This window comes from Meleagris gallopavo, chromosome 6 (assembly GCF_000146605.3).
Source record: "Meleagris gallopavo isolate NT-WF06-2002-E0010 breed Aviagen turkey brand Nicholas breeding stock chromosome 6, Turkey_5.1, whole genome shotgun sequence".
Lineage (NCBI taxonomy): Eukaryota > Metazoa > Chordata > Aves > Galliformes > Phasianidae > Meleagris > Meleagris gallopavo.
In genome coordinates this window covers 14,567,231-14,590,379 of record NC_015016.2, presented here as the reverse complement: position 1 = coordinate 14,590,379, position 23,149 = coordinate 14,567,231, and the positions used below count along the sequence as shown (strand labels likewise).

Here is a 23,149-nt window from a genome sequence, read left to right as displayed (position 1 = left end):
GCAGGGTTTACCTTTCTAAAGTTATTTTAAAATGGTCTCTGGATATTTGATTTTATGGTAGTAAGGTGATTCTTAGGTACAAACAATTTCACATAACTGACTTCATGGTCATGAGAAATGTCAAAGCTTTCTGGGAATTACACTGATCGATTTGCCCTGTGGACAGGTGGAGAGCTCTGGAACTAAACGGGGAACAAACCTCAGGCAGAAGTAGCTAACCAGCATATACAAACAGAACGTCTTAAAGGATGCAGGAGGCAGAATTAATCTTTTCCACTTCTTTGATGTATCACTCCAATTTAGTAGAGCCCTAGTAAAGCACAATAGATAGGAGCAAAAGCAATTACTTCAAGGAATTTTAACAGGCTCTGAGCATTCCTCCATTTAAGGGACTAAAACTTACACAAATCTACAGAAGTATTTCTCTAACAACTACTAGAACATTTCTAATTCTGTGCTTTGATTAGTCCCTGCTACAGCAGCCTATAATGATTTCCTAGAAAGGAGGTGTCTTGCAGTTCCATCTGCAGAACAGGCTGTGATGTTGCAAGATTACCGTTTGCTCTATGGTTCTGCTTATCGGAAATGAGGCATTGCCCACATAAAAATAACTTCGGCACATCACACCCTCCCTCCTCAAAGTGCAATTCGAGTAAATGTTCGTGTATGGTAGAAGCCGACAATGATCATCCTGAAGTTGTTGGTTTTTTTCTTCTCCTTATATTCAAAAGGAGAAGGTGTGGAAAATTTGAGAGAAGCAATTCAGCCCAAGCCCAGAAAGCCTTTTCTAACAACAAGCCTCTGGAGCCTGCAAGAAAAATGTAGCACTTGCTATCTAGTCGGCAGAGCCACAGAGGGAGGTTGGACAAGTACTGTCACCACTTTTGGAATCTGTCAGTCCTGCACAACTGGTTTCTTAGCACAGCCCAGCACCTCTGGCCAGACATTGTGTCTGCTACTCCTCATGCACACTGTGCCGTACATAAAGGAATAGGGCTGGAAGTCACTAAATGAACTGACTTTGCCAGGTCAGCAAACTACACTGCAACCTCCTTGTTTGAGTCTCTCCTTTCTGCATCTGCTCTCAGATTATCCATTTCCACTGACAGCATTTCTATGGTGTTGAATACAGAGCTTTGGCTGGGAGAAGGAAAGAGGATAAGGCAAATGATGTTGTAAGAAAAGCGCTTTACACAACCTAAATACAGAAAGCTTATAAACTGAAAGACGTTTTTCAATGAGTAATACGCTTTGAAGCCAGGGTCAGTAAGATAGGACTGGCCTTTTGTCTCCGGCACAATTAGCTCATCTATTTGTAGTTTCCAGCACAGGCACTGGATACACGCACAACTTGTTACTTGTTTTTTTAAAAGAACAAGAACGTGATTGTGTTCTGAAAATTCTTGGTTCAGTTATTAACAGGCTTTCCAGATTCAATTTCAATTTCTGCTAAACTAAACAAAAAGCAAACGAAAGCAAAAGGCCAAATCAGTGGGGTTAGGGAGAAAAAAAAAGCCCACAGAGGACACTGGAAAAGATACTAGGGATCAAACCCCAGAATCAAAGGGAATTTCTCTCTGCATTTCCTCCACTCTCCACTGGGCCTTTCCCTCTCTTTCTGCAGAGCTGTGCATCACCCCATCCTCACCTCCTGTTCATATCCTGTTAAACAGCTTTCAGCTTAATTAATTATCCTGCTGGCATGAAATGGCAAAGGTATAGGCAAATTCGAAAGAACACATCGAAAGAATGGATCCTCCTCTCTCTTTCAAAAAGAAAGACCAGAAGCCAAAAACTTCCTCAAACAAAATATAAAACTTGCAAATTCAGATTTCAACCAGTTAGCCAGCAAAACATATATACTTTCAGACTACCATTTACCTAATTTGTGAATAAATTGAACTAGGTAAGCCATTCAGAGACCAAAATCAGCAGAAAATGTAATACTTCTTTGAACATGGATTCCCATGTATTAAAATATTCACGTATCCAACATTCTACAGGAAGATCACTATTAAGATTCGTAATCCAACCTCTTTTGCTGAGACAACAGCTTTACTAACTGCCACAGCGAAAATCTAATGACGCTTGAAGCGTGCCTCAAAAACATCAAACAGCACCAGCAGGGAGAACCTCCAGCTCAGGGCACCGACCTTCCCCTTTCAGTGCAGAGGCAGCAGCTGAACTCATCCACGCTAGCTGTGTCCACTCTGAGGGAAAAACAGCAATGAAATTGCCACCATGGGTCCCTGCCACGGCATATGTAGGGGAAAAAAATACCAGGACCAAGGGCAGAGTTCCTTCTGTATAAAATAAATTCTGTTTTCACATCCTACTGCTAAAAAAATACAAACCTTATACATTTATGCTCAATGCAAAATCTCAACATTGTATAAGGAAGAAACATAAGGAAATAGCCCTTATATTCATCATTCTTTACATGGAGTTGCTGTTATACCTCCAGTCTCCATAATAAAGATGCATTTCCATTGTACATTTCAGGACATTTCTTGAAAAAAATTGAGACAAATACATCACATGACTGTTATGTAATATTAAGTTCAGTCTTTTCACCTTCTAGGACTATCAACTTTATTAATAAAGAAAAATCGAGTCAAAATTATTCAATGTTTCAAAAAACTCCAAAATAATCAGCGATAGAAATGTACACTAAATAAACAAGATACCACTTTCTTCTAATTTATAATCAATCTATGTTGCAAGGGTATGAACAACAAAATATTTCAAAGCACAATGTCAAAATTGATCCATACTTGGCTTCTTTGTAGTAATATTATTAACTTTCATCTGCAAAATATTTATCAAAATTATATTCTGAAATAAATTAATTCTGTTGGTGTTGGCTGTGAAGAACAGCAGCACTCCATATACTACATAAATAGGTGCGTGACTCAAAAATGAAATAATTTGCAGCTGTCTATTTTCAGTCTTAACGCAGTATTTTGGAAGCAGACACAATCCCCAACAAATTTAGTCAGTGTATTTCTGGTACTTGAATCTCACTTAGAAAGCCAGTATCACGTAAGAATATACTTTTTTTTTAATTTTCCTTTTTGTAATATTTTGCTGTAGCATAAAGATTAGATTGATAAAGTAATATATATATATACATATATATTACCTGTTCTTGCCTCTCCAGCCACTTGTCCACCATGGGATGACTGGCACTTAACGATGAACGAGCATTGTCTCTCTGAAACTGGTTAGACCAGCTACTAGTATCTCGTGGTAGGCTTCTGTAGTTTTCATCTTTCTATTTTAAAAGAAACAAAAAAGTATCTTATAAAAAAAACAACCAGTCCTTGCACATTATCAATGCAGCTGGTTATTAAAATCATACAAAGAGAACAAGGACAAAGGAGAAAGCAGGTCTGGCTGGTCTTAAGGACCAGAACATACAACTTGACTGCTTGGTGTGTACATAAAGATATTACATGTCAAGAGCTCCCCTTCCTTAGCACCTGAGAAGTCCAAACACAGCCTTCAGTGTGTTTGTTGCTCCCATTTGGGCTTCACTACTGGTCTGTTCCAACTTCAAACCTCTAGTGCACAAACTTCCCAAGTACGTACTCCATCAAGCTTTCAAAATACCCAGCTCCTTAAAAAATCAAACACACCATACCACCTTCCCCCTAGAAACATGCAAGTCCAATGCAGAATTTCCCCAAGTCAGTATGTTTTACAGTTAAATGTGTCTCCTTGCTCCAGGTATGCTCCTTTCCACTGGAATAGTATGGTAGAGAGTTCAAAACTGGAATTTCTCATCCCACATCATAAGGAAAGATTATAACTGGTGATACACTTCTTTCCCCTTCTCAGTATTAAATGTTATTGAGTAACATATTAAGTAAAGAATTAACACTTGGAACTTGTTATCAAGCTTGCTTTTCTCATTTAAGAGGGTTTTTTCCCTGTTTCTGTTTACTTGGTTTGCTGAAAGTAAACAAATACAGCCATATTTGTAAAACTGTAGCAGACAGAGATTGCGCCAATGGAAATACATGTGTCACACTGAGACAGATTTTTAAGTCTTTTCAGTGGGTGAGTTACAGTTTCAATTTTCTTCCCCACATGCACATATTCCTCAGCCTCTAATGGTACTTTATCCTTACACAGTCTGATCACTAAAAACCAATGAAAACACAAGAGGTAGATCCTTAATATTAGCAGTTACCCTTAGCCCAAAGTCAATGGAAAAATTGATCTTTTATACAATTTCCTCCAATTAAAAGCATATCTGGAACTGAAATTCTCCTTAGCCTTGAAAAAGTAGATAGAAAAAGCAGTAAATATACTATAAGGATAAGCAGAGTATTTTTTTTTTCCAGTCAATATTTGTCTATCTTAATTCTGACAATTTAGAAGGAATATCTATTTGTTACCCCTTTCTGAGCAAGTAAATTAGAGTTATAGTGCCACATATTTAACAATATTACTGCCTTCAGGAATCTTGAAAATCTCTCTAAAAAAAAAATAATAAATAATAATTAAAAAAAAAAAGTAACAAAAGAAAATACCAAAAAGCCACCACCTAAAAACATCAGTGTACATTGGTAGTAAAATACTTCTTTCTACTTTATTTATTACCAAGTACTTCATTCCACCATCATAAGTATTTCCTTCCCCATTTAGGCCATCGATAGTTATTTTGTGTAGCGCAGTATTCATCCAATACTCTAAAATACAGACTGTAGCATCAGTTCCCCTACAATTGCATCTTACAGTTTGATTTCTTGTAAAGCTATTACATATTTTGCTAGGAAACTGAGCTCTCAGCATAACTGTGATAAAAAAGAATTTTCAAGGGCTTCCTTAATGAGAGCAGGTTTTTTCCTTACTTATTAAACTTAAGCTTTCTTATTTGATGACAAGTTCTTTTTTTGAAAGAGATTTTGTAGTAGAAAAGAAATAATCAATTTCAAAATATTAAAGCTTGAATTCAACCAGCACAAGATATTGTAAAAATACATCTGCACAAGTAACTAGCTGAACAAATCCCCATCATAAATTAGCTTAACCTCCCACAAATGAGTAAAAATTTCATATCTTTCAACTATTAAAATTTTCCACTTTTCCAGTGTGATTAAGAACACAGCAAACAGTCTCTTGCTTAGGAGAGGGAGAGTGGAAGCTGATGCTTTGTACAACTGTCCCCCTGCAGAGCCATAAAGGACAGGAAGCAGCACTGATTTTTTCCTAATGCTGCTCATATTCCATTCTCCTCCAGAGACAGAGATAGCACAGTTCCTATCAGCCAAAACAACAATTTCTCTTGCTGAAATTTTGAAAAGGTATAATAACAAAATCAAGATCTGGACAAAGAAATAGAGGAGGATAATTTTATGCACAAAAACACTCCATTCAGTTGGTGCATGAGTTACTGTTATCTGACGGTAACCTGTTATCAGACAGATCATCACCCCATCTGAATGGACATTTTTGCATCCTGTAATGAGATGTTTTCTGCAACTTTGTATTTCATAGATAATTCCATTTTTCTATTGATTCTTGTTTACAATTTTCAGTACAAACATTTAAAGCAAACTTCTTTTATCTACACTACACAAAGCTCTCCCTCCATGCAGCATCTACCAGCCACGTACAGTTGAAATTTTTGCAAGAGTGAAAGAAAAAAAGATAAAAACTCATTCAGGGATGTGTTCAGGGAAGTATCCTTCAGTCATTCAATTGCTAAATGGCACTGATCTGAGTTATGCAGGATAGCAGTACTGCTTGCAGTTTATACAGGAACCTCCTGCTGTGGAATGTCTTAAATGCCACAGCACACAGTGCAGATGAATTTATGCTAAGAGTATATTAAATCGGGCCTCTGTTTGATGCAGAAGACATTGTCAGAAATTCTGCAAGGAGTTCATGCCTAGTAATGTCTGTGCTGGCCAGAAGAATATATTCCTCCCATTTACTAAAATATTTCTGCTGTAGTCCACTTTCATAGAAGTTTGCCTTTCTCCTGCTGTGATGCACACCAGTTCTTTTTACACAGGAGGCATCCAAAGTTACTCATCAACTTTTTGGATGGCTGAAACAAAAGCTGGAAAGGGGCAGAGATGCAGCCCCTGAGAGTTGTGCTTTGCAGTAAAGCTCAAAATATCACTACTATCAGCACGTAACAAAAAACTTCTTCAGGGCTGGAATTATATGCAGTTTTGCTGGTGTTAACCAAACAGCAGAACATTAGAAAAGCAACCTGCCATAGGTAAGCACCACACTCCTTTCTTTGTTGCTGAACCAGCTGCAAAGCTGTTTGCCACCAAAAGCAAACAAACATACATTCTGTAAAATATGCCAATGAATAACCCAGATCATTTTTCTTCCATTCAGCATGATTCGGCATTAGCGTGCCTGCACCAAACATCCAACTGGAAAGGTGTGTGCTGCTTTTAACGTTAATACCATTCAAAGAAGATTTTATAGTGCAGAAGCCATCAGGGTCACACAGGGAATTCTCATTTCTTCTGGAGCTGCAGCTGGAAGCCCTCCTGAGACTGGTACTGACACGCATCATCAGTTACAATTAAATGCAGTAATTTTTAAAAAAAGGTTCTTTCTCAAACATCTTTGGGGACTGTGGGCAATGGCAAGTTTATGATATTTGAAATGAAAATTGATCAGTATAACTCTAAAACTGTCAAATCACCATATTTATATATTATATTATGTAATGCCACTGTACTTAATAGTAGCATTTTGCAGTATTTTTAATGAGGATACTGAATCCAACTCCTTAAGATTTAGTTCAGTGTTCTGTCCCTGCAGGGCTTTGCTGGAGGCTTGGGTGAAAGGGACAACAGTGAAGTGCTTTTGCTGTGCTTTTAATTTCAGATGATTTGCAATATATAACAAGCTTCTCATCAAAGACTTTGTAGCTTGCAGATAAAATGATGCATTATTATGATCCGTGTACTTTAATTACTGGCTGTCAGTGCATAAACTCATTAGTGACTGTAACCTGCACTTGTACCACTAAAGACTCCCAGCATGACTAACAGAATCAGAATGTCCTTCACATCGCATGGTGACACATCCCTGCCCACCACCTCATTTGCCACTACACCAATTTCCAAATACTGAAGAAGTAGCGTATTTTTCATTTGCTTTTGCCTTATGTATATCTAATGCAAAGTGTAATGAGTTTTTGGTGTTTTATTTCTATATGGACATACAACAGAAGGTAAAGAGGTTGAAGACCTCTTCATGGCAATTCTCTGGAAAGAGAACCAAAGATCTCTAGCAAGCTTTCCCTTTAGCTATTTCTACAGCAAGTCATTTACCTCTTGTTCAGGACCTTCAATACAAGAAACCATCTGGGGCTCTAAAAATGTTTGGCTGTATTTTTTTTTCATGTATGCAGAACATTTTGGAAAAGGATTTTTGTTTTTTTGCTTTTGATACCATGTGACAGTCTCAGATTGATCCCTCCATGCTGAAGAGAGATGAAATGTTGTTAAATCCTTTGAAGTTACTATTTCATTTGACCAACTCTGGGCAAGTGTCTGTGAATATATTTATTGGCTCAATGACTAAAAAAGCTCTTCTTTCTTTTTATGCTCCACTCTGTCCATGCTAGACACTGGTCAGTTTGATGTCACGCGCTAACTCTAAAGCAGCAATACCAAAGCATTTTTATGTAAATACAGATCTGTCTGATACAAATCTCTGTTTACTAATAGTAATATACATATACACTCATTTTTGCATGCCCTCTGAAGTTTCAGTAAACAGACTCTTGTTTATTGTGTTGTACTGGGTTTTTGTTGCTTTACAACTTAAATAAATGAATATATAAGACCAAGTGAACCAAGTGAAAAAAAAAGAATAGAAAAAAAGAAAAAAACTGTATGAATTGTGCCTCTTTCACAGGAAAAATAATTATATATGGGAAACTAATTAACCCAGTAATGTGATGTACATATATAAATTTACTAAGAAAACCCTTACATAGAGGTCAGATTTGGATCCATTCTTGCTATTCATCAGCAGCTTTTTATCAACAAGTTATACCAGCTTTCATGTTTTCCTCAAAAGGAACTGTACCAGTCAATAAGTAACTCATTCCTTATAAACACCCATATATCTTAAGAATCTGACACTACTGCTTTGTCGATCACCCTTTTCCTCTCAGAAAATTCAGTTTGTTTTATCATTCTATGTTTTAGTTTCAAAGCTTACTTTGTTTTGCAATGTATTGAAGAACACAACCTACGAGGATACTATAATCTGGATACAGTTTAACCATCAAATGCATGCAGCAAGGATTGGGTCTCAGTCACCCACTATCAGGAATCTCTAATCTTAGGCCATTCCCCAAGGAGTAAAAGAGGATTCCTGCATTAATGAAATATCTCAGCTTTATGCCTGTTCTTGGCTCTGACCTACAACATGGATCATTTCCAGCCAACTGGTAAAAACTGTCTTAAGATACAGGAGATGAGTATCTAATATTCTAATAAAGAACATGGTCATTTGCATTCCTTATTTATAATGGAAATAGATGTGAAGAATGACAACTCCACAGTCATTTTGATGACTTTAGAAAATCTAGAAATATTTGTGTTCAGAAATGACCCCTCCTGTAGCTCCATTAACTTAATATGCATTAACAATAGCTCATTACACGCTTATGAGGAGAAAGACAATTTAAAAGCCAATGTTATGCCTAAGTTCTATCACTTCACGTTCAGAAATTCCTAAATTTGTGCAATTCCAACTCATATATTCTATGCTGTCCTTTGATTGACAAGGAAAGATTGACTTGAAAAACAGCAATGAGCTGGGGCCATGAAGAATGGACAGTTTCCTGTATATATGGTGCTGTATGAAGCTATTCAGTACCGAAGAATATGGAGTAAGTTAAAAATAAATTAAACAACGTGACGTATATCCAAATCATTCTGTCCATCTCTCGTGTTTACAAAGGAAAACAAAAAATGTAACAACCTTTGCAGGCATACATGCAAAACCAAAACTTACTAGGCAGGGTACTTTGATTTTTCTCAGACTGAGACAGGAAAAAAAAGCTTCTTAAACAATTCACTCTTACTATTCTCACAATAACACCTCACAAAACATAATGCTAAACAACCAAAATAGCATATGGTAGTTGATATTTTGTAACTACAATTCTGAAACTGGAGTTTACTTCTATGAGCATTTTCAAACAATGCTAAAAAGACAACGTTTTTCATAGCATCATTTTAAAGGAAAATAAATGAATCAGTTAGTTTAAAATGCCATGAAGCAACACTTCTGCTTCCTGTACACATTATACTTTGAAAGCAGTTTCCTCTTCTCACTATTCTTTTTCTTGTTGTTTTTTTTTCTCCCACAAAAAGGAAACACTCACTCTATAGAACATCTCCTAGAAAGCGTACTTAAGCGTACTATAGGCATATATCTCAAATGTCTTTGTGACTTTTTTTAAAGCTAGTAAAATAATGTCCAAAGTAAAATTGAAAAATACTTGAAGATGAGTTATACAGATTTGCCCAAAAGTGACAGTTCCAGTAGTACCACACAAGAAGATCTGTACAGGGATATCGCTTGTTTACACTTAGTTCCCACATCTTTTTGCCATGCTACTGTAGAGGATGCAAAAGTATTATTTACATCCAGTTATGTATCAATCTATATGGTTGTTTATATGCAATAGTGCAATTATGCTCAACCCTGCCATTTTCACTGATATTTTATTTTGTATCCAAATTTATACAGCGCTTTCTGTCTACTTGGATTTAATGAAAATAGCATTTGTAATGCTGTTTGTTTATCTTTACTGTTAACATCTCTTCTTTTGATTTCTTGAGAGAGCCATGTAATTAAATTCCAGACACAAAAAAAAAGCTATGAGGGCTGCTCTGAAAGTAATGCCTCCTATTTTATGGTGTTGGCCCATGAGATCAGAGACAGATGGTGGTGGTATGAAAGGTGGAATTTTCCCCATAATACATTTTTGTTCCCATGTGACAGAGGACAACAGACAGGCAGTCTGACAGAATGACACATGCCACGGAAGTGTGGATGAAGCAAAGCTTATAACTTGCCAGTACTACCCTGATAAGTGCAGGTAAATGCTTTAAGGCAGCCATACCTCTAAAATGAATATTTGAAAGCTTCTAATGGTTGTTTTCATGTCTAGAAAATTGCACCTGCAGGGCAACAACAAAAATAGAATGAAGGGGACAGGGCAACCATGCTAGCTTCTCAAGCTAAGAAAACTTAACTGTTTCTGTTTCCCTCGCTTTAACAGGTGAGCAGAGAAGGGCAATGACTTCTGACCAAAGCAGTGGGGCAGTGCCCAGGCAGCAGCAAGGCAAGGCCTGCAGGCTGAAGCAAGGCTTGGGTGCACCAGCTGCACCCTCCCCACACCACAGCCATTGGTCTCTTCCCTATCAGCCCTTACTAAAACCACCACTGTTTGACCTATTTAACAATATATAGAGGGGACTCAACTCCCAGGAAAGCACTCAACTCTGTGGGATCAGGTGACTCATCAGCCTTGGAAAATCATTTCAGGCCTCGGTCAGACTCTTTCCTGAGGACTTTACCAAGGCAGGACAAGCAGCATCTGTTTCAGACCCAAATTCAGTCCTACCAGAACTAAACCCAGTAGGTGAGTAGGCTGTCCTAGTTTTAATTTCCACCCAGTAAAGTTCACCATTTCTTCCACAATCACACTAGTCTGAGACTACTTTTCTTGCATGACTGATAGTCATTGCAGTATTACTTAAATTCATTTAAAAACACAACAAACGCAGCAAAAAAAGGCTGAAATAATCACTGCTGGCACTGCTCAGACTCACATCAGGACACTGCAGGAAAGCCCAGGCTGCAATGTGACTTGTACTTCGAATTTCACTGACTTGCTTCGGACTTGCTTTGCATCAGTACACAACCTTGGTAATATGAAAACAAGGCAGATAGGCAAATTTATGAATATGCATCTGCAGAAAGTCTTTGTATATACTGCAAATGCAGTTTAAATACACAGCTCTGGGTTACAACTAAATAGATGAAAACTGTCCCCAGTGAAAACCTACGTGCATCTCTAATCTATAAAACTTAAAAATAAAATGACTAAACCTGAACTCCCAACCCAATTTTTTTTATCTTTTGTTATTCAATCTTTCATCAAGCTACTATTTCAGGCCCATGAAATTTTTTTATCCTCAAGCCCACAGAGTGCTACAGTAACATAAAAAATTAAAAGAAATAGAGATGAACATTTAAACATGGAAATTTACAAGCATGTGTACACTTAGATGAATGGCAGAGAAAAAGTCAGCCATTCATTACAACTTAAATCTTTCTGTACTTGAGATGTCCGTGCCTTCAGCATAGCTTTCATCACCTCTCTGAAAAATGCCGTACACCACTGCTACTGAAGTGAAAATATAAACATCTTGTGCATGTTCCAACACTCCTCCTTCACTAGGAAGACACTCGATCACTCAGATCCTCTTTAGTATTCATAGCTCATGGTACAGCACTGTGTTCTCTCACCTGCAGACCAGACACTGCTCACCCAAAGCCCATCACACAGAGATGGGGTAGCAAAGTACTGGAAGAAAATTACTTATTCTTCCCACTTTACTGATGAAGAACAGAGATTGAGAGTGATCAACACAGAGCTCAGCCACAGAGCAAACTGCAAAAAAAAAGCACAAGTTCTCAGATCTCTCTAGAATCATGCACTAATAATCTTCTGAGGGACAGAAAGGAAATTTGATAGGTGGGCTTTCACAAACGGATATCTCACAGAAAGAAGAAAAAAAAGAAAGGAAAAAAAAGGTAAAAGAACAAGAGATTAAGGAAACTGTAATTTCACTTTGGATTGTTTATTTTTATTACTGGTTTTTTCCCTGCTTCTTAGCAATTCATGACTGACTTTTCTATCCTTCCATCCTGAATCCTTCCGCATATGCAGCACTCAGCAAACAGTAGAGCACAAAATCCAGTGATATACATTTTCTGTTATCTCTCTGTGCACCAGACCAGGATTTTTCATTTTATATCTCCCATTCTCAACATGCTGCTGATGGTAAGAAACGCTGGTTTTGTTTTCACTTTTTGGAAATCAGAAATGCTGAGTTTTTCCATTGAGATTTTAATTCTTACAGTACTAAAATATTACTTGCTACTACTCTGTACAGAAAGTCAGATTCTTCTCAGAGGTAAGCAGTAAAGTAACAGGAATCAACAGGTATGTATAAATACAAGTATATCCATAAGGGTGACCAAACACTGGAAGAGGTTGCCCAGGGAGGTGGTGCAGTCTTCATCCTTGGAGATACATGTATACAAAACCTGGACACAGACCTGAGCAATCTGCTCTGACTGACCCTGCCTTGAGCAGAGTGGCTGAACTAGATGACCTCAAGCAGTATCTTCCAACCTCACCTATTCTATGATCCTATGAAAGCCATGAATTTTACACACAATCCAGGACAAAAATAACACACATTGTTCATGTTGTTGCATACTTTCTGGGTGCATTTGCTCTAAACTATTTTATCATCACATGACAAGCTACCAGCAATAATTTTCTATTGCAAAGAAAAGTAGTGCACATAACTTTGTTTGTTTTTTAAATATCCATTCCTCTCTCTCCCACAGTAACATTTTCTGCATTAAAACACTATTTCAGTATTTGTAAATAACTCTCTCATTTTTCCTTCCTCTTTTTCTACGTGCAATCACATCTGAAATGACAAAATCTGTGAATCTCACAAAAAAGAAATAAGCTTGTTCCCAGAATGATATCTTTTAGTCCATAATTTTTCCTACTTGGTCTAATTACTTTCCAGACAGTAAGTCAGATTCCTTGGCTATAAAATGAAATTCATACACTGCTTTAATACAGGAAACTTCAATCCTCTGAATTATAGCTAAAATCTATTGCAATAACACACCTTTGGCAAAAGCAATAGAGAAAAATTTCACTAAGCCAGCTTTAAAATGAGTCAAAGCTAAATGAAACTAATTTTCACTTTGAATCTTGACATGGACAAATCGTTTTTGTTTGGTATATACATCTCATATAATGCACGCATGCTTTTTCCCTACTGTGACTAAAGAAAAAAAAAATTGTATTCCATTTATAAAGAGACTTAGAGGCATTGCATCTTTCACAAGAAAAAAAATTCAGTGCGATAATTTGAATATGTGTATTTATCTTTCTCAAGCCAATACGAAATAAAAATTTCTGCAAGAGGGGATGGTGAGAAACACAATGCTTTATAGTTAAGGGATTTGACACTACATGAGATTTAGGTCACTCTTACATGGCTTAAACTTCTTTTTCTGCAGTTTATGGAGCCCATAAAGATAAGGCTTCCAAGCAGGAAGAAAGAATATCCTAAAAGAAGTTACACGAACAAGGCATGGCTATTCTTATAATATAGATGTGGGAAACCTATATAAACAAACAAACAAAAAAACTAGGCTGCTAACTAAATGGCAAAGGCAAAAAGAGGAAAAAAAGTGATGTGACAAGTATATTCAGCTGCGTTGATGGTCCACCCTGCAGAGCATGTTGCATGCCATTTGCTTTGCTCCAGGTGGGTGAATCCTGGAGCGAGAGAGGCACAGAAGCCCGTGCACAATCATTTTTCTCTCCCATTGCTCTCTCTCAGTGTACATTATTGCCTCTTTATGCTATACCAGTGCTATTATCTCAGATGCAACAATACATGAATCAAACTCATGGGAAATTTTTCATAAGGCAGGTAGCCATGCTATATCCCTGTCTTAAGCAAGACAGGTTAACTAGATAAGCAAATAAGTAATTTGTAATAATACGCAACTCTTCATCACAAACACAGGTGCAAATTAAAAAAGAAAGGGGATAATTAACTCACAGTCATTATGAGAGAAAACATATCTAGTTGTTGCATTTATGTTTTTTGTACACTAACACAAACATCTAAGGGAAAGGAAACCTGATTTTCATTAGTGCAGCTCATGTTTTAAGGGCAGCTACTTAAGTCAGTCGGCTTTCGTACTGCATTATTAAGATTGTGAGCTAAATTAACAGCTATTCAGAAAAGAAAAGAACATCAAAAAATATTCTACTGTGATGGAAGGAACCACGTCTGGTGCACTTGAGCTGCATACAATCTGTTCAACTGTATAGTTCAATAAAATTCAAACAAAATTACAGCTTGCAAATCAGGTATCTCTGCAGGCCTTTGAGAAGATATTTTACTAGGAGATTTCTTGTTTCATTAGAATGGCTCAAGGAAGCAAGAAACATGATTAAGTCAAGCCCTGAATCACTATGTAATACAGATACGTCTCGATCACAAAATTCTGTTTGAAAGTCATTTTAATATTAACCTTTAAAAGAATCCTGAGAACTGAATTTACCTAAGAAAACGGTTGATGATAATGAGCTAACTTTGTAAATACCTGCACAAAGGAGGAGACTTAATCATTTTGTTGAGACCTCTCAGGAGAACACAGAAGGAAGAGGTCAGGAATTACCTAGCTGACAACAGTCTCCAATATTACAATAACTTGTAAAAAACAATAATAATGATAATTCTTCAAATACATGAGTACTATTGGATAGAAAGCATCAATGTATGGTTTCAAGTTGCTCTTACAAGGTGTAAGTACAGCTGGACAAAACAGAAAATAGAAAAAGTCAAAATTCCAATTCAAAGGAAGCACAGAGTACAGGGATATCATAACAATAAACATGTTTCTTTTCAATAAAGGAATATGAAAAACAAATGAGAGATCACTTCCATCCTAATACGTAAAGGCACTTTAAGTTCACCAACAGGATCCTCCAAATCTCCCATATTTTTCTTCTTTCCCACTGCCCTTTTCTCTTTTCATGTGCCCAGAACTACTGGCATATGTCCTGGCTCTTCACAGCCTTCAATGCATGGCAGCACTCTCTCCTCTTAATTTCATCTAATCTTGGGCATCTGCCCATTTTCCTGCCATTTCAAATTGTTCTTACCCAAAATGAAATAAACACCAGTGAGGAGTCTTCTCTCACTTGCCCCTGAGAAATAAATCCCTTCTGCCAGATACATGCAGCTTCTCTCTGCTAATTACTCCAAAAATTGGACAGAGTTTCTACCTGTCAATTATTCCTCTTTAGAGGTGACGGGCTGAAAGTAATGTCGCTTCTTAGAGTCAGTAGGTGGATGAAGCTTTTGGCAGCTCTCCCAGAAACCCTTTTCTTGTTTCTGTGAGAGACACATAGATATTGCTGGGGTAAAGTTGCTAACCTACAACTGTGCTGCAAATCTCAACCCAAGAACATATGTTCTTGTGCTGTCAAGAAAAGGAAATGCAGTGAAAACATTACATAGTGCCAACCGCCCACAAAAGATATATGGGTGCTCAAGCCCAATGCACAGAGCAGAAAATTAAGATTGTTCTCAGTGCTTTGCTTGAAATGTCTGTGTCATCTATAATCAGTGAAACAGTCTGAAACAAAGCACACCCATCTCGTTTTGTTATCTGAGTAGCTTAAGAAAACAAATAGTACTGAGTAGTAGTTATAGTTCAAATAACCTAAATATATTTCAAAAATTCAATGTTAGTCCTTTGGTCAGAGATAGATACTTTAACTGCAGAGGAAATAATGAATTTTAGAATAACAATGCAAATAAATTTGCTGCTAGTACTGGGATATGAGAGGAGAATTATTGATATCAATTACTAAGAGAAATAAAATTCACTAATATATCTTGATTCACATGAAGAAATCGATGCTGGCAACACAAACAACGTAGTATGAATTCACTCAGTATTAATTCATAACATATGGTGTACAAGCAATTATTATTCAATTGCAGTTGTTTACTGCATCTTATCTATTAAAAATAACCTACTCAGCAATCTGTTCTATTTGAAGAACTGACGTATACAGTATGTAAAATAAAAGACTAGTAAAAAAATTAACAGTATCTGTATTGCTAACAAATGTACATTAGTTCTCCACCATTTTCGGGATTTAATGTTCCTTTGCTGCTAGCTTCCCATCACAACATGAGATCACACATATTCCTTTCCATTTTGGTCACCATGCTTCAGTAGACATCAAATATTTTCATGAAAATCAAGAGCAAGTACATAATGAACAACTAATGATGCAAGAACACGAGTGTGAAAGATCAGCTGCTGTTCAATTCTCTCCAATTTCTGCTAACTTCACATGCTAAAAGAAATCTGATTATGCATGTATGGCTCTCCAATATCTGTGCTAGTGGAGTAATGAAGTGCAGTTTCATTATCATTTCAGAAAAATTAACTGAAAATAGTAACACTTCAAAGGGATTAGATTATCACTTTTCTTCTCTAAATCAGAATACTGTAAAATACTTTCAAAACAACACACACTTGTGTGTCATATCAGCACAAGTGAAAATATGCCTTTACCTACCTGACATTCTGATCAAGGAGAAACCTAAAGATACTACGATAAACAGAAGCCTTTGTAAGAATGTGGGCCTCAATACCTTGTTTTTGAAATAATCAAAATCCCTTGGAAGATAGGTGAGTTCATTAGCAGTACATAAAGACTTCTTCATCTGGAGTTTGGGAGTCCTGGCTGCACGTTTTTGGGTTGTGTTTATATTATAACTATCATAAGCTACTTCTTTTCTGACAGGATTTTGTGCTGTGCAGTCAGAATGGCAACCAAAAGTGCAACTTTCTATAGAAATGACTCACTGGAATTATTTTTTTCTTTAAAGTTTCTTCTTAACTGAAAAAAGACTGCAGGCAGAGATACTGAGGCCAGGAAGCGAATAACAGGCATAAAGTTAACTGTTTTGGTTTTAATAGCATTAACAAAGAGAAATAGCATTTGTAATTTTTGTTTTGCATTACTTGACTTGGAAAATGAAAACAAGCATTGGTATGTCAGAAAGACAGAGCCAGACTAGCTGTAGGCACGCAGATTATTCACTGACATTAGGACCTCTACAGAGATCAGTAGAAATCATTATAGACACCATCTATCTGCAGTCAAAGAAAACGTGTGATGGTATTTAGGTCCTATTTAGCAGAATAAGGAGTAATCAGAGTTTTAATGGCAATTAATGGTGAAATCAAACATTTGTAATGCTGCTGTGGGTGTCACTACAGGCTTCCTCAAAAGGTACATATGCAACTGGCACAGTGTTCTGCTGATAGTGTGGTTGGACAAGGTCTGAAAATAAAGGTTAACCCATTAAGAGGAGGACAAAAAAAGTCAAAATGTATGCACATTTCACATTTATTGAATGAAGAGGGGTACAGAAGTGTACCAAAATATACCTTTCTGTCATGTGTAGTGGGTACACCAGAGGTGTTCTGCTTGAGAAAGCCTGCTGTTGTGGACCACCTTGTAGGGTTTTTCCGTGAAGGCTCTTCTGAAGAAAAATTTGTATCACTTACAGAGGTTGAGAGGCCAATCAGTGCAGGGTCACTACTCCGCCGTACATGAAGAGGCATATCTGAAGAATGAAACAGACAGTAAATAAACACTGACTAGATTTAAAATGTTTTTCACATCAGAATATTTTTTTTTCAAGCTCTGGATGGGCGGTTTTGGCCAGATGTGATATTGTAGAGTGAGCAGCTATTGACCTCAGCATAGTTCCTCAAGGACAAGGTCAATTGCTTTTAAAACCATAGTCTCACTGCTTGACCACATGAGAAGAAAATGAGGGACAAACAAAACTCTTAACCTAGTATAGCTCTTTGGTTTGATAAGTACAAAAATGGTATCGCTACCATCTGTTGGTTGCTGTGTAAAACATAAAAACCACCTAACCTTGAACAACTGACTTAAGTACACAAAGAGCAAGTAGACTAACAGTCATGCTAAAACCAGGAGTGGACTCAGACTTCCTGCATCAACATGCTTGTAGTGAGGGCACTGCCAGCCAGAGCAAGCAAGAGGTGGCAGAGCAGCCTCTCTGCAGGGAAAGGCAGCCTCCTCTCATTTGGAAGCATCCATTCTGTTCTTTTCTCAGAATGCAAGGAAGTGATCGATTTCTGCTCTGCGCTCTTCCTTCTCCTGATAACTGAAACAAGATCTGTGCTGATTTATCCCATTTCCCTTAGCTTTCCAACTAGTATAACTGACAGGAGAAAAAGATTTCATTAGTAATAAGCAATGCAACAGGCAGGTAGACAGAAATAGAAAGGGATTTGTAACATATGTGGAGGTCAAAGTTTTGGAAACTTTGATGACGCATTAGTTTTTCTTGAAATACAACTTCATTTTTCCAATTTCATTTATTATCTTACAATGAATATCCACACATATGTAGCGTCTGTGCCCAAACAGAAGTTTCACTGCCTGTGTTTGTGACCTCTTAGCACTCTCCCACTCAGCACCAAAAAGGAGGCGATGCGATTTATCAGTTTTATTTCTCTTTACTGCTGCACTGAGAATCTTGAATGCAAAGCAAAAAAAGGTGAAAACTATGGCAGAGTCACTGGGAAAGGCACAATAGCCAACATCTGAGAATGATAACCAGGACTATTTTTCAGCCATGATCGAATATTTCCCGGAGAAGCTGAAGGTTCACATCTCCCAGTACCAGCAGAAAACAGTGGCAGCAGTCTGAAAAGCGACTAGTCTTAAGCTTTACAATGTTTTTATATCAAAGCTTCATACAACAATATTAAAATACAAAATCTTATTTTATATAGCATTATAGAGTCACAGAGGAATATGGTCGATCATGCTACAGAAAAAAAAAGAAAAAATATGCATGGCTGGCGTTTTTTGGAAGAATTAGGAATCATACTGCTGAGATATGCACAAGTGGTACGTGGCAAAACATCAGTTGTTTTATTTCAAGTCAAACGTGGTAATCAAGGATAACAGAGGATTAATTAGTGTTGTTTTTTTTTCCCGACAAATACTGTATTACTTCCATTTCCTCTGAATTTTTTTTTCATTTTCATTACAAAGATGCTCACAAGAGTTAATTTCCAGCAAAGAATTCTATTTTATAAATACATTTATAAGAGTATAATGCAACAAGGAGTAAATAAAATAATATTTCAGGAAAGATCACATTAATTATGGAGAAAATTATTTGTATATATCTGAGTCAAATTCTACATACAGTTTGATTTCTCAGCCTATACTAATAAAACTCATAACTGAGAGTTTTTCTTTGATTGCTTTGTCTTCAACTACTTCAAGTTTCACAGAGCAGCTGAAGGCAAAGCTCCTCATTTCCCACTAGATAGTAAACATAATAAAAGTACACTATCAAATCACCAGAGATCTATATAACAAAGGTGCCACAGCTGTGGTGACTGGCAACAGCAGCACAGAGCATAATGAAGTGACCCATTAACAGCAGTGGCTGTGCTTCTGGCTTAGCTCCGAACATACACTCTCATTTATTGGATTAGCCTGGTCAAGAAAGAAGGTCTGTGCTATGAGTGTGCCACTTAAGAAAAATAGCAATCTATATTTGTTCCAAGCAGCAGCCCATGCATATTATCCTGCTTGCCTTAGCTACCCACCCTACAACAGGGAACTATAATTTTCAAACATGAGTTCACTTACTCCTTATGCTCCTACATCTATATATATAAGCACAGCGAATGCAAAATGTTCTTCTTTTTTACACTCTTTCTTCAAATTACTTAACAAAAGTTCAGTTCAGTGAACTTCTGTAAGAGGAGAAGCTGAATTTCCAACCAAGAAATAAAGTAAGAAAATGGAAGTCACTAATTCTGGAAAAGAGAGAAGAATTCTAACTGCATTAGTTTGAATCATGTTAAGTGTCAGAGACGTTTCACAATACACGAAGTTGACTATGCAACAGATTTCCCAAATATTAATGTTCTAAGGAGGACACTAATTAGAAGATTTTCTCTAAAAAATCTCTTTGCTAATGAGCTACGTTTAGTATGGACCATTTCATTTTATTAAGGCTAGCTGTTGATGTATTGAGACATTTATCAAACACTTCTCTAAAAAATGTAATTCTGTCAATACAAAGATACAGCTTGATCAATTCTAGCCATTCCTTGTGAAAATGGTTTCGTATATAAGGAAATGTGACTTATATTACTAAACAAACTTCACAATTAAGTTATATATAAAAGATGTGTGTTCTACCTCTACGCATTTCCAGTGTGAAACTAGAAATTTACAGATGGTAATTTTTATTTTTTTTTTTTTAATTCACTGGAATGAGAGAAACACAGAGTGTTTGTTCCTTGGCAATGGATAATACCTCACCAGGTATTAATCCAGGAATTAAATCTTACTCATGCTGTGTTAACCACAAGTTGTAAATATCCTGTAAATCTCCTGTATTCTTCAATTCTATTCTGAGAGGCTGTTCAAGTGCAGTTTCTATACTGTCTGTTAAAACAACAATAAAGCAGCATATACAGAACAGATTTTTCTACCAATATACTGTTGGTTGCAATCTTCTGGTTTACTTAAATTTATAGATTTGAAGAGGATATCCTTTAAAATATTAGAAGACAAATCAAAGGAAAAGAACTTAATAATTAAACCACTAGATGAAGTATGTATGGGACCAATGCAATGTCACTGATTTCAGGATGATGGCTGATACCGTTTGAAGTCTGTGGTTTCTTTGAAGAGTGGATAAAACAGCAATGAACTCTAATCACAAGGCTTCAAATTCTCTGTGGCACTAATGCACTGTAAATATTGATTTGCTTCTGCAGCTAAGGTGCCTTTTAAATAAGCTCTTGAAACAGTAAATCTAATAATGAATTACAGGAAGTTTTAAAAGTCTAAGAATTAAGGAAAAATTAAATTAAAAATCATGAAAGTCACCACTAACTCAGTTCTTGAGCCATATTCAAGGACTTTATTCAGCAACAAGTCCAACACTGGAACTTGAGAAAGAATTATGTGTGACAGAGAATCCCATTAAGTTATGTATACGGCCATAGTTATGTTAGAAAATGGTTATTTGTAGGATAAATCCAAGCTGGGTAACAAAATGCTCACATTCATAATCATGAAACTCTGACTGGAAGTCTCATTTTATTAAAAGCAACAGCGGTTTCACTATAAATTATAAAAACAGTCAATGTACATTTTATAACCATCTTTAAATGCTAGGAACACAGAGCTGTACCTTTCCTTCCTGCCAGCAATTCCATTTTTATTTTAAAAGGGTCATCACCTTTCCTGATTTTCAAATAAGAATATGAGCAAGAGCATGAGAGGATCTGGCAAATTTCATCCATAAAGCCGTATGCTTCATTTTGCTTGCAACCATGCACTGCAAAGGCTGGTGGTCTTTCAGTGCACAGCTAATATATATGTTCCCTCACCAATTTCCTCTCAGAAATGACTGGGGAAATATTTATATATACAAGTGGATGGATGGATACAGCATAGCCAAGACAATTTTACACTGTGAAGATTTCAGCTGATGTTTCAGCTCCTCACTGTCATGGCAGTTTGTAGCTTGGCATGTAGTGAGTTTAAGACACTGATATAAAAAATAGACTTAAGGCTGTTTTTGGCCACCTCACACAGACTATCAGGCCCAAGGCTGATTAAGCAGATCTGAATAGGACTATTTTTTCTCCACGCTCACATGACTTTTCTCAGGGGAAACAATGATTCAGTAAAAGCAAAAAAACGCTGTGGAAAAGAGTAGGTTTCATCACAGACAATTCTCAGGTTAGACAGGTCTTGAAGCAAACGTGTACGTACGTACATTGTGTTGTATACACAAGACACACAGAGATCCTACCTCAGCAACAATCAACTGTCTAAGGATAGGAGACAGGGATTGAACAGCTTCCCTTCCTGTGCCACCCAAGCAATTCATCCTAGCACTCAAGTCCTCATCGTCCTTCAAGAAAAATGATTAATTAGGTCTATCCTGGGGCTCTGGAGAACAGGGCTGTTTCTTTCAGCTTGAAGTACTTGAAAGTACAAACTAAGATTTCATGAATATTTAACTGAAATATCTGATACAAATATTCAGAGTTTCACACAGCAGCACAGCTCCAAGGGCAATGGTTCGAATTTCAGTGGGCCCAATCCAGCTCCTCATTCCACTCTGCTGGGCACAGCGAAACACAAATATCCCTCCATGACCTCTGAAACCTCAGATCCCCTAAAGCTGATCAACTTTCATTCCTGCAAGCCTCTAGAGGCAAGATGATGATAACTTCCAAAGAATACTCAGGCTGTCACAAGCTGGACTACAACTCAGGTTTTCAACACTTGTTCTCTTCAGAGTGAAGAAAACCAGTTGGAGTCAAAAAAAAACAACTGTTTGTGAACTTATCTACAGACTGTATTAAACCTAACAGCAATGAACATTAGCCAGCATTTCTCTTCAAGATTAACAAAACAGTAGAAATCAGAAGAAGGCATCTTTAATTTGCTAATAACAGAAAATTCTTATAAATCTCACAAAACTATGTTTTCCTTTCATGTGTCACACACAGTTATTGATTTTCCAAGGTTTTTGTACAGTGTTAAGCAATATAGAACTTCACCTCTACCTTAATTCTCTACTGTTATTCATTTTTGTAACTATTATTCTGGTCTTACACTGTTCAGAAACCATCCAGAATAGAGTTGAAAAGTCATAATCTCCAGAAGAATGGATGACAATAAAAAGAATGCAACCAATCCATCAAAAAAGTCTTATCATAAAGCAAAAAAGTCATAACTGACTTAGTATCATTTTCAATTTCTTCTAGTAAAATCTAAGTTTCCTATTTTCTCAACCATGCCTGCTCAATGACTTCGAAATTTAAAAATAAGAAAACAACAACCTGCCACAGATACTTTAATAATGAAATAATGTTAAATCCTTATCTTGAAAGGCTTAAAATAACAGTCTTTCTTCTTTCTTTAATATTCTTTCTTCTTATTTTTGAATACTGATATCCAGGAGGAAAAAGATGATTGCACCTTGAAACTCAATCTACTTAGACACTGACTTTTAAAGCTAATTAGTGAAAGATCTTTAAAACTGAAATTAAAATTTAATTACGTACACTATCTCCATTTCCTTTCTCTGGGCTTTTTTTTTTAAATGCAAATATCTTTGCACGCCAAAAGAAAAGACAAAAATGTCAGATCTTACAAATGTTCTACTCATTTCTGTCAAAA

The 23,149-nt window shown here is 36.6% G+C and overlaps 1 protein-coding gene across 1 annotated transcript; it reads right to left on the bottom strand.

Annotated features, from left to right (window-relative positions):
- Positions 1 to 636: 636 nt before the first annotated feature.
- LOC104911396 (partitioning defective 3 homolog) lies at positions 637 to 17,524 on the bottom strand. Its single transcript, XM_031554026.1, has 3 exons — positions 17,323 to 17,524; positions 3,143 to 3,274; positions 637 to 717 (listed from the first exon to the last, which is right to left on the bottom strand). Exons 1-3 carry the CDS (start codon positions 17,497 to 17,499, stop codon positions 637 to 639), a joined length of 390 nt encoding a protein of 129 aa, XP_031409886.1. The 5' UTR covers positions 17,500 to 17,524.
- Positions 17,525 to 23,149: the final 5,625 nt, after the last annotated feature.